Raw genomic sequence first — 11758 nt, forward strand, 5'->3', positions numbered from 1 at the left:
CCCGGGGACGAGCTCCTCCTGCTGAGTCTCATTGCCCTGGCCCAGAAGGTCGAGGCTAGTGGCCCCTCCCTGCAATGATTCACAGTTGATTTAATGCTACATGAGACATGAGCAGCTCCCCTGAAGAGGCTGGACTGGGCAACGGGGAAGGGGGTGCTCATTTTAGACACCAAGAAGAGGTGTGAGGGGTCACGTGGTAAGGAGGGAGGTGAACGCTGCATCCCTGCAGCTCCTCTCCTGGCCTGCTTATGTTCGCAGAGCCACTGAGCCGCTCTCCTGGAGGGCAGCCTTGGAAGTGCTTTGAGGTCATCAGAGTGCAAAGTGTAGCTGGCAGTGCCCTGTGACTAGGGACAAGGCGGGTCAGTGGCGAGGACACCCGCCATGTTCCTGGGAGCTTGCATGCTGGGTGTGGACAGTGTGGCCTGGGACATGGCATCTGTCAGCCACATTCCACTGGTATCTGGTGGATACCCTGGCACCCTTCACTTTCACAGACAAGGAAACTGAATGCCAGCTGGTCAGGGAGTGCTGGGCCCACAGTGGGGCCTGCTGCCCTGGGACAAAGAGGCACATGCCCGGGCACCGAGAACCATTTCACCTCAACATCTGCTTTGGCCCTTGGCCAAACCAAGTTCAACTCAGGCCCTGTGCTGCGGCAGCCGAGAAGTGTCAGGAAAGGGCGCACACATGTGTGACCTGGCCCGGTACTAGACCTGGTACGGCCCTCAGACACTCAACACCCTCACAGACGCCTGGGGCCGAGGGGCCAGGGGTTCGCCACCCTCCTGACCTGGGCTGGAAGCTGCTCTCACCAACAGCCAGTGAGTGGCCACTGATCCAAATGGGTCAGGCCAGCTGGTCTGGAGCAGAGCAGGGCAGACCCTCTCTGCTCCCGGAGGGGAGAATCCTGCTCCTTCCTCTCTGTCTCCTCACGCAGGTGGAGTGGGCAGGTCGCCAGGACTCAGGAGGGAATCCTGGGAGGTGATCTGCTGGGCCCTGCTTTTCCGCTCCAGCCCCGGGGAGCAGGCTGAGCCCACGTCCTGGGCAGCGTCGAGCACCGAGAAGGAAGGCTGCTCTGGCAGGTGGCACTGGGTGGAAGGCAGGGCTAGGGCCTGTTCTCCAGCTGGCCGTGCTTGACCCTCCAGCTCCAGGCGAAGCTGCCATCAGGGGCCAGGGTGCACTGCAGGTCGATGCCCGAGTCTGGCACCTCCATGTCATAGCGAACAGGCTGCCCATCTTTGGTGACCAAGCTGAAGGCTGCAGCCGGGATCTGGGGGCAGAGCAAACCGGTGCTCAGAGACCACCTAGAAGGGAAAAGCTGAAGCCCCCAACCACACTGGGAGGCACCCCCTTCAGCAGAGCAGGCTGCCCCAAGGGGACTGACTGCCTTTCATTCTGGAGGACTCGGAGAATCCCACTGGCCCATTTGTGGGTGCAGAGGACCCCTCAATCACCACTGCCTCCCGAGACCCTGGGAGACACCCGAGGCCACATCCAACACTCCCAAGGGTACCATTTCTAATTATTCGAAGCCTTCCTCCTGGAGGGTAGGGCTGAGAGCAACAGCTCCTGGAACCCTGCCCCTGAGGGTGCACCTGCCCCCTTACCTGGCTACTGATGCCAGTGGCAATGTCGCCCACCTTGACCCGGTGGAATTCCCGGATGTGTAGGTGTTCACCATTGAGAGACTGGATTTGGACCTTCACACCTACGAGGCAGGCAAGGTGACAGGAGAGTGGTTGCTAAGTCACTGTGGGGCCTGGCAGTGCTGCACTCAGTCACATGAAGGTCCTGGACTGCCCGGACCTCCCTGAGCACATCGGGCAGGCATGTGCCCACCATCCAGGCCGGCTGAGACTGGGGAGAGGCTGACATGACCCTGGCGGGGATTCCTCTCTCTCTCAAAAGAAAGACACTTTTAAACAATAACAAAAGTCACTGTCCTGAGTAGAGGGGAGCAGGCCTGGCTGTGATGAAATGCAGGTTGGAATGACCCTCATACGGTACTCCTGCTAGCTCGTCCAGGCTGTCAACACTGGCGTTTGGCCTGCCCCTGGCTCAGAGCTGAAGCTGGTTCCTATGGGCAAGTAGCATTCCAACCTGGATGCAAAGTAGAGGGGAATGAACACAGAGATCCCCAAACTAGACTGTGGACAGCTTCGATAACTCCCTGAGCTGCAGGGGCCTTTAGTCAGGCTATGGGGGCCTATGCCATGAGTCACCTGGCCCTGTGGAGGGAGGGAGCCCTTGTTCTAGCGGAATCACAACAGAATCTATGTAACCAAGCTGGAAAACAAACAAAATTCGATGTCATCTTTCTCATCTTCTGACCTCAAACCCCAAAGGAGGATTCCAATAAATCTGTCGCTGCGTTTTTTACTAAAATGCTCTCAGGTCCCAATCCTTCCTTTTCCCTTTGGAAGACATTAATTGCTTAGTTTCTTGACTCCAGGCCAATGGAACCCACTCTCCTCCCCAAGCTAGAATCTGTCAGCAGCCAACGAAGGGACAATGGTCCTCGCTGCCCATCAGGAGAGGCTTGTGGGCCATCAGGGCTTTGCTCTGAGCCCAACTCACTAGCCAGAGACCTGAGTTCTGGTGCTGGTGCCTTCCTCCCCTTCTCTACTGTGCAGGGGAAGGGGGAACAAGCCCCTTAACCAGTCCCTGGGCCCAGGTCTCTCAGCTGCCCCGGCCGCTGAGTCGGCGAGAACTGACTGTACCATTGAAATGGCTGGGGGGGGCGGGGGGGCGCCCCCCCGCCCGGCCCCCCGTCCGGGTGTCGGTGGGCCGCCCCCGGGCCAGCACCACGTTCCAGCTGGAGCTTCGCGCCTCCGCCTGGCTGCTCCACGAGTGAACGCCGGAACTCAGGGTGTCCCGCGAGCTCTGAGACGCCTTGGATGGGTTCTGAAACAAGAGTGTGCACAGACTCAGCCTGAGCTTGGGGCCAAAGGCCCTGGGCCCTCTTCCCTGGGGGTGAGAAGCTGCTCACATCTGGGGCTGGAGGAGGGCAAGGAGTACTTCTGGGGGACTAGAACCTACCTCCCCACACTCCCTAGTAGCTAAACCCATTCCCTGATTCCCAGGTGTGCTGAAGGTGGACCGACTCACTCTGAACCATGATCTCTGCACCAGTGAGGAAACCTCCCAGAGAATGGGGTGACTGTCGCCCTCCCTCTACCCACTTTCCGCACACACACTTTGCCAGGGCTGGGAGAACCACGTCCCTGGAGCCACGGCTCCTGCCTCACCTTCTCGCTGTCATCTGATAGGGAGAGGCTGTCGATGCTGAGGCACGAGAGAATCTGCTCCTGCTCCTCCAGAGAGAAGGGCTGGGACAGGCTGTTCAGAAACAACTCTGCAGGGAAAGTGGAAGATGGCTGAGGGCCCGGGCTGAGGCTGGACCTACTGGGTTCCCCTGCACAGCCCGCAGGAGCTGACCTGCTGGGGAAGGGGCTGGCGGAAGAGCCATGCTGGGTGTGGAGAGCACTGGCAGGGGGCCCAGGGCCATGCCGCAGCCTGGCCTCCCGTACCTATCTCCAGCTGCTGCAGCTCCTGCTCGGGGAAGGTTGCTTTCCGCTCTGGTGGGCTGGGGTTTCTGGCAGGGGCTGGGTCCAGGGAGGACAGAGGCAAGGGCTCCCATGCCCCAGACTCCTCTTTGCTCATGGTCAGGGTTGGAGATTTGTTCCGTTCTGGGGGGTCTGGAGGTAGAGGCGGCTGAAGCTTGGGGGCCCTGCCTGCAGTGTCTTCAGCTGGCTGGGGCCCTGGGGCCCCCGGCGAATGCTTGCTGGTCTGGACAGGTCGGGCCTGGTGCTGGGCAGCCTGGGCTGGTGGCAGGTGTCCTGATTCTTTCTGTTCCCCTCTCCAGGGGCTCTTCAGACCTCCCACTACAAGACAGAGCACAATGGTGAGGTGGCGGCATGTCAGCACAGATGGGGACCAGGCAGGGGAGGCCTCTTCCAAGTAAAGGGCTAGGGGTATACAGAGATGGGACTCTGCTGGCCACCAAGTCATGAGGGCGGCACAGGGTCTCCCCAGGTGGCCTTTTCAACAAGATGGCCGACATAACAGGAACAGTTCTGTAGCTTGTATTTTCCTTCTAGGTATCAGTATCAAATTAAAAAATTATGGCATTTGCTCCAGAGAAGGACTTTGTTAATAATAAAAGAAGAATCAGAAATAGCTCTGGGGGCCAGCTGGTGGCACATCACACTCCACAACACTGGACCCACGTGGGAAGTCGCAGGTCTGAAACCCACAGTCTCCTCGTGCACGCCTGGCATGTGCACACCCAGGATCTGGACCGACTGAGACGGGGTGGATCATGGCATGAAGACCCTGTTGGGGGTACCTGTCTCTCTCGCTCATGGAAAAAGGAAATAAAATGAAATTTAAAAAATCTTGGCCCATGGCACAAACCAAGTAACTGGCCTCCCTGACCTGCCATCTCTCCTCCCCCACCCCAGGTTTAGGGCTTCCTGGGGGCACCGTATCGCTGGTGCGACCATCCTTGTGATGGGAAGTACCATTCAGGTTTTATTTATTCTGCTTTCACTCCTATAACCGCTGTGCTTTCCTGCCCACCCCCAGGTAACATTGTTTGATGTGTCACTTTCAATTTGTTTGCGTTCTTGAAAAGTGTATGTTGTTTTTATTTATCAATTTTAATTTCCCAAAAGGCAAATGTTGCAGGTCTCATTCTGTGGGTTCCTCTGTCCACTATGGTTGAAGCTCCCTCCCTGCTGCTCTGTGAACACTGAGAGGCTTTAACTGCTGCGTAGTGCTCCATGGGGCATCCCTGACTTCTGTCCACTCCCTGGTGAGGGCCCCCCGCCTGATCACACCCACCCCTCTTTCATGAACAATGCTGTGGTGCATGTCCTCAGGCGTGACCCCCGTGGGTCAGTGCAGTGCGCCAGGAATGGAGGCCCTGGGTCTGGGTCTGCGGTCTCTAGAGCGGTCACAGCCTGGTCGTGCATCCCCAGCAGCAGCTATGGGCCCACACCTCCCACCCCGGCCAGCACTTGGTGTTACCAACTTCTGACTTCCTAGTTGGATGGCTGTAAGTGTCACCTGGCTTCCTTCTGCACTCTCTGATTCCTAATGAGTTCGAGCCCCCTCTTTCACGGTGTAACTCCTCTTCTCCCTCCTGTGGGCATGGCCCCTGGATAAAGCAGCACAAAGCACTTGTACTCAGGGCTCTCTGTCTTCCCAACAACCCCAGGTTCTCTGGTGGGGACAGTAAGGTTCTGAGGTGGGGTGCTTTTTTTAAAGTCTATTTCTTTCATGAACAAGAGAGAGCACCCCCAACAGGGTCTTCCTGCCAAGAAGCACCCCCAGCCTCAGCTAGCCCTGGATCATGGGCACACGGGGGCCTGGCCTACTCAAGGAGGTCTGCAGACTCAAGTGTAGAACCTTCCTGGGGGGGATCAGCCTTGAGGAGTGGCGCATTCTACCCCTGTGCCGCTGCCTGGCCCAGGACCGTCTCCTGACCATGACCTGTGAGCCAGGGCAGGGCTCCTACCTTGCTGCAGTGCCCGGCTGACTGTGCCGCCCAGCTCCACGGCAGATGCTCGGTGGGCGGGTTCTTTCCTCAGCCCCTCCTGGATGGCCTGGGCTGTGAGAGGGGCACAGGAGGGTGGGATCTCCCTCACGGGCGGAGGCTCGCTGGCGATCTGGGGACCAAAAGGCAACACATGAGGCCTGCTTCCCTCACCTCCCAGCAGCTGCCTCCCTCCTGCTCTCTGCCATCCAGCACTGGAGACAGTCACAAGGAATGGAGGAGGCTGGGCTGGAACGAGGGCTGGGACTTTTCCTAGAAAAGGGAAGAAGTGAGGCCAGCAGTGGTTAAGGTGCTGGACCCCACATGGCTGACTGCGGTTTGAGTCCTGGACCTGGCAGCGTGAAAATCACTCTGGGTGTGTGAGCGTGCTTGTCCAAAACCCCAGGAGGAGAAAGGAAGAGAAGGGATTGTGGCGTGGCCATCCTCCCTGTGGGAGTGATTTCTCACCTTCTCATTCTCTCTCTCTCTCTCTCTAGGGAGCACACGTACTCTATGGCAAAAAAGAAAAAAGAAAAAGGGATCCAGACAGGATGGGGCAGTCAGGCAGCAGGACTCCTGGTCCTCCATGCCTGGCCTGACGGGAACGTGGAGGTGCCTGGGGTGTGGACAGAAGAGCTCTGACCTACCACAAGCTCAGTGAGACCCCTCGGCTGGGCTCTCCCATGCATGCCCAACTGTGGGTGGCAAGTGTGCTAGTCAGGACCCACACTTAGGATGAATCCCCCCCCCATCTGCCACTGAAGAGCAGCTGCAGTGGGAGGTCCCCTCCAGCCTGCAGCCCGGGCCCATGGCCTGCCCGCTGCCCTCCCCTCCTGCCTGCCCAGGGGCTGGTGCTGACCTTGAGGCAGAGTGGCCCTCGGAAGTGCCGGGTCCAGGGGTGGCAGCCATTGAGCATGTGCAGCATCATGCAGCAGCTGCTCCAGATGTCCACCTTGGCATCACAGGGCTTGCCCAGCACCACCTCGGGAGCCATGTGAGTCTCTGTGCCCGGGATGTAGTCCCCTGAGAAGGCGAGGACCAGAGAGGAAAACCATGAATCCTGATGGGCAAGAGCCTAGGCAATGACCACCTGGTTAATTCTTGGGGGCTCTTGAGTTTGTCTCTGTCAAAGCACTTTAAAGAAATGAAGCTTCCACGTTGAGCTTGCTGGGGTGAGCTAAGCCCCAATTCTCCTGGGGACCAGTCCCAAGCAATGTGTCATCTATAATGGGGATCAAACCCTGAAAGTGCTTTTCCAGAATGTGGATGGGGCTGGACACTGGAAATCAGGTTGGGGCTAGGTGGTGGCATGGTGGCGAAGGAGGCTGGACCTGAGGCCTTACCTGTGAGCAAGGACTTCCCCAGGCCATCGGGCTGAAGGCATATGGCATGGCCAAAGTCGCAGAGGGCTGCGCGGCTCCCGTCACTGGACAGGAGCACGTTGTCAGCTGCCAAGGTGGCACCGGGGGGAAGAAGAACGGGAGTCACGCCAGGCCCCAGCCCACCCTGGCTCGGCTTGGCCCGGGTCTCTAGGGAGGTCGTTTTCTGGCTGACCCTTCATGGCAGCTGCTTCTGATTAGTCATGGAGGAAGGGAGGAGGGTATGGGTTCAGGCTGGAGGCAGGATCTGAGGGTGAGGGGACAGGAGCTTCGTTTGCTCCTAGAGACACTGCCACTCTGCTGTGCCTACCTTCTCCCAGTGAGTACCTTCCATGGGAACCATAATGCCCAGCTGAGGGTGTGGGGAACTGTGTTTGCCCTCCCACCAAGCACAGCCTGTCAGCCTGGAGATGACCAGGTGGGCCCAGGAGAAGCGGGAGGAAAGCAGGGTCATTGGCTCGCAGGAAGAGCCTGTGGGGGGCTAGGGCCCTGGGGCGTGAGCCTCACCTTTGACGTCTCCGTGCAGAACCCGTCGCGTGTGGAGGTATTCTAGCCCCTCCAGGGCCTGGCCCAGGTAGTAAAGAGCTCGGTCCTCTGGCAGACAGCCCTTCTGCTTAATGAGCTGGCCCAGGGAACCACCTAGGGGACACAGGACCAGTCTTACAGAGGCTTCCCCAGGCCCCCAAGTAAGCCCAGGGCAAGCACAAAAGGCAAGTGGTGGAAAGCAGGCCTTTCCTGCAGATACCACTGGGTAAGGGGGTCAAGAATGGATTGACTGGAGGTCAAGGTCAACCTGGGCGAGAAGCAGAGGAAACCTCTGGCCTTGAGCTTTGAGAAAGAAAGAATGGGACTTGGCTCCATACCTTCCAGCAGCTCCATGAAGATGTTGACCCAAGGCCCTTCTCTCACAGCTCCATACAAAGGGACAATCCTGGGCGAGGTCAATCCTGCACATGCCATCAACTCCTCTGCCCGAAACACTTCGACCCGCACCTGCAAGGGCCAGGGGGCTGTGAGTCTGGGTGAGGGGAGCGAGCTGGCTCCCTGGCATCCTGTCTGGACGACTAGTGCTCCACCCAGAGGTGCTGGTGTTCCCACAGATGACACTCACGATGCCTATGACACTGGACCCTCCAAGATGCCACTGTGCACCAAGCACCCTGGGGTCAGCGGCAACACCTGTACTTGAATCCCACAGTGCCGACTGGTGTGAGGACAGCCAGATGGAAGCCACTCTCCTGACCCAGGCCCCTGGCTTGCTGCTCACCCTCAAATCTGCTAAACAGAACCTCTGCTTCTCCAGTCCAAATGTCTGGACATTTTCTAGGACATAGTTCCTTTGTGTATCAACACGCACGTCTACTCTCAGAAGTTGGGTTTCAGATTCTCTGACTCCGTCAAGAGCCGCGAGTCGACTCCTGTCAGATGCGTCTGAAAACTCAGTGCCCCTTGCAGTACTTTCCCTAACTCCTAATAGCTCTCTTTCCCACAGGACCGAAACGTCCACACAGGTGGTTTGCAGCTGTTTCCTCAGCATCTGGGCCCAGAAGTGGCTTCTGGGAGGAGTTTGGCCAAGGCCACTGCCACTGTGGACCGGGAGGTCTGGGATCATTCACTCTTCTGCAGGGAGCAGCAGCTTGGTGGGGAGAAGCTGGCCTCGGATACAAACACCTTGGGCTTAGACCCTGGCCTGGTTGCTTAAAAAAGGTAGCATACTTTCCAGCAACGGTGCGTTTTCATTTGTGAATGGTGGGTCAGTGGCGCCTGCTCCTGGGCTCCGTGAGGACTTGGAGGGATGCCAGTCGGCGCCATGCCTGGTGGCTAGTAGGAAGTGCTAGCTCCCCACCTCCTCCCTCCAGCACAAACACAAGCAGCTTATTAAACACTTAGACCGAGAAGAAACACTTCCTGGCTGCTGCTGGTTCTTGTGTAAGCCTTGAGTCATATCGCCAGGGGGCGCCAGTGGTAACAGAACCAGCCTGGAGGAGACCTGTCAGGGAACCCACTTCCTCCACCCCTGCAGGCTTTGGAGACTTGCTCCCTTAGCGAAAAGTTCTGATTAAGTGGGGCTCTGGCCTTTGCATATCAGTAGAGAATGTGTCACTTCTTTTTTATACTTGCTAGAGACAGAGAGGGGGAGAAGGCACGTCCCCATCAGGGCATGGTCAACCACAATCTCTCCTCCCCCACCTCTCGATCCCGTCAAGATTTTGGGGACACGTGTGCCTATAATGTTTTTTACACATTGAGTGGTCAGTCATGAAGGATCTAGGTCCCCGAACCAATAGACCACAAGGTCACCCCAGATGTCTCTCCTGATTAAAAAACATCTGGTTAATCGACTCACAGGAACTTTGATGCTTTGTCAGCATTTCCAGCTCTGAAAGGCCTCTGAACCTGACTTGGAACCAAGTTGCCAATAAGACATGTATTAGCAAATGTCTTTTTTTTTTGGAGAGGTTTTTGCTATAGGGCGCGTGTGCTCGCCAGACAGACAGACAGAAAGCGAGAAATCACCCCCCAGGGAGGATGGCCACGCTGCAATCCCTTCTCCTCCATTCTCCTCTCGGGATCTTGAGCACGCATGCACACGTGCCCGGCGTGAGTTTTAAGCCACCAGGTCCGGAACTCAAACCGCGGTCGCCTACGTGGGAATCCAGCGGCATAGCCATTACGCTAACTGCTGGTCCCAAATATGAAGTCAAATTTAGTTTTTTTTTAAAATTTTTATTTTTTTGGAGAGTTTTTTTTTTTTTTTTTGCTATAGGGCGCATGTGCTCGCCAGACAGTGAGAGAGACAGAAAGTGAGAAATCACCCCCCAGGGGGGATGGCCACACCGCAATCCCTTCTCCTCCATTCTCCTCTCGGGATCTTGAGCACGCATGCACACGTGCCCGGCGTGAGTTTTAAGCCACCAGGTCCGGAACTCAAACCGCGGTCGCCTACGTGGGAATCCAGCGGCATAGCCATTACGCTAACTGCTGGTCCCTTAGCAAATGTCTTTAACCTTCACCTCCCCCACTGTGAGATGTGGCACCCTGGGTTCCACATCGGTGCTCGCTGCAGAAACCACTGGCTGGACACAGCTCAGTTTCAACACAGGTCACACTTTGCTTCTCCTGGTGATAAACCTTTACGAAGTTAGGTTTCTGGAGGTCGCTGTGACAAAACATACTTTGTGGGTAAATGAGAAGCAGGACCTACAGGATTCCAAGGGCAGAGAGGCTGTACCCAACAAGGCACACGTCTCAGGAGTAATTTGGGGAAGAATGTAAGAAAAACTTCTCTTTTCAACTTAGGTGCATTGCTTTTCTTTCTTTTTTTAATTGCCAGAGGGAGCGTGTGCTCACCAGAGAGAGGGAGAGGGAGAGGGAGAGGGAGAGGGAGAAAGCATGGCCAAGGGGCGTGGTCACGCTACAGTTCTCCATGTCTCCACCCTGTTGGGATTTTGGACACACACACAACTGGGCATGTTTTTCAGGCCACTGGGGCTGAGATTTGAACCTTGTTCAGTCGCATGGGACCTGGCTCCCTTAATTGTTAGGCTCTGGGGCTGACTGGTCGGGAGGCTCTCAGAGGAAGATAAGGGAATCCTGCCATTATCAGCAGCACCAGGTGTCTGCATTCCTCGGGGAGCAGGTGGGGCCTGGACTGACCCACCCTACGTGCAGACTGACAGCTGACCCTGACCCACCTTCCCGAGTCCTACTCCCTATCAGGAAACTGTCGCTCCCGTGCCTTCCAAGGGCACTACTGCCCCTACCCCTGGGAGAAAGGAGGCACTGCCTGGCCACCCAAGTGCAGTGGGTGGCTGCCCGCGTGCCCGAGTGCTGCGGGTGGCGGGGGGCACCTGTGCGAGCGGCCAGCTCTGCGGGGCTCGGGCAGCAGCCGTGGTGCTGTAAGGCTGTGCCTGAGCGGCTCCGACCACCTCGCGGCGGGGAGGGATGGGCGTTCGTCCTCTTCCACTATATTAAGGGTTGTTTACCTTGTTGCCTGGGACTCTGAAGACCTCAGTGGGGAACAGCTGAGAAGCCGGTGACTAAGCTCCCGGCACTAGGACACTTCACACTCTCTCGCCCTCCGCCCGCCCTCTGGGAGGGACAGCTGAGCCTTCTCCAATAGCTGGGAGGGGAACTACAGCTGGGAAGTCGGGCACGTGGCCCTGGCATCCAGGCTGGCAAGAGCACAGCTCACGCTTCTGCCACTGTCGGGAGGTGAGGGTGCAGCCTGCTCACCTGGCGTGGTGTGTCTGAGGTTGGGGTACACCTGCACATTGCCCACTCTCACGCCTCACCCCGAGGCCCACACTCCACCTCCACGGTCTGAGTCCAGAAGGGGAAGCCAGACTCGCTCATATCACAGCTGTACCCTCACCCCGGAGAGCCACAGGGACCCGGGTGGGGCTGGTGCCCACTCTGCCCAGAGCTGTGTCCCTCAGGCCTGTTCTGTCCTTCCGGGGATCAGTGTCAGACACAAACCACTCAACACAGCCCTGTCCAATGGGCCAAGAAACTGGCCCACAAAATGTTCCTGAGGTCCTGGTGCTACCTCTGAGGCTCAAAGGGCTGGAAACGAGGTGGGTTCCAATCAAGGTGAGTCGAGAGGCAGGGGGAGGAGAGAAGACCCCGAAGGGGACCCTCGAGGTCTGTGGAACTGCTGCTGCGGCTGTCTTCCCCAGGCTCGGATGGTGCGATCTGACAGGAGCTTTCGCCCCTCTAGGCTCAGCTGGGCAAGTACACTACCTCTAACTCCAGCTCTAACACCGGCAAGATGATGGGGTGACAGACCCATGACTTCTGCCTCTAATCGAGACCCAAGGACTATGGGTCTTCCTTCTCT

The 11758-nt window shown here is 57.5% G+C and overlaps 1 protein-coding gene across 3 annotated transcripts in view; it reads right to left on the bottom strand.

Moving 5' to 3' along the window:
- Positions 1-8: 8 nt before the first annotated feature.
- Positions 9-11758, bottom strand: part of MAP3K14 (mitogen-activated protein kinase kinase kinase 14) — a 52656-nt gene continuing 40906 nt past the window's right edge. The window contains exons 7-17 of one of the 3 annotated variants that reach the window (XM_006170020.3): positions 7782-7911; positions 7426-7557; positions 6883-6987; positions 6399-6562; positions 5522-5672; positions 3531-3884; positions 3249-3355; positions 2778-2904; positions 2721-2738; positions 1608-1708; positions 9-1270 (exon numbers count right to left, since the gene is read on the bottom strand). In XM_006170020.3, the coding sequence (XP_006170082.1) occupies positions 1106-1270; positions 1608-1708; positions 2721-2738; positions 2778-2904; positions 3249-3355; positions 3531-3884; positions 5522-5672; positions 6399-6562; positions 6883-6987; positions 7426-7557; positions 7782-7911 (1554 nt within the window). In that variant the 3' untranslated portion in view covers positions 9-1105. Of the gene's footprint in view, positions 1271-1607; positions 2101-2720; positions 2905-3248; positions 3356-3530; positions 3885-5521; positions 5673-6398; positions 6563-6882; positions 6988-7425; positions 7558-7781; positions 7912-11758 lie in introns of all 3 variants that reach the window. The other 2 variants (XR_003548141.1, XM_006170019.3) reach the window with 2 other exon arrangements.

Source organism: Tupaia chinensis, unplaced genomic scaffold (genome assembly GCF_000334495.1).
Source record: "Tupaia chinensis unplaced genomic scaffold, TupChi_1.0 Scaffold148004_1, whole genome shotgun sequence".
In the NCBI taxonomy this organism is placed as follows: Eukaryota; Metazoa; Chordata; class Mammalia; order Scandentia; family Tupaiidae; genus Tupaia; species Tupaia belangeri.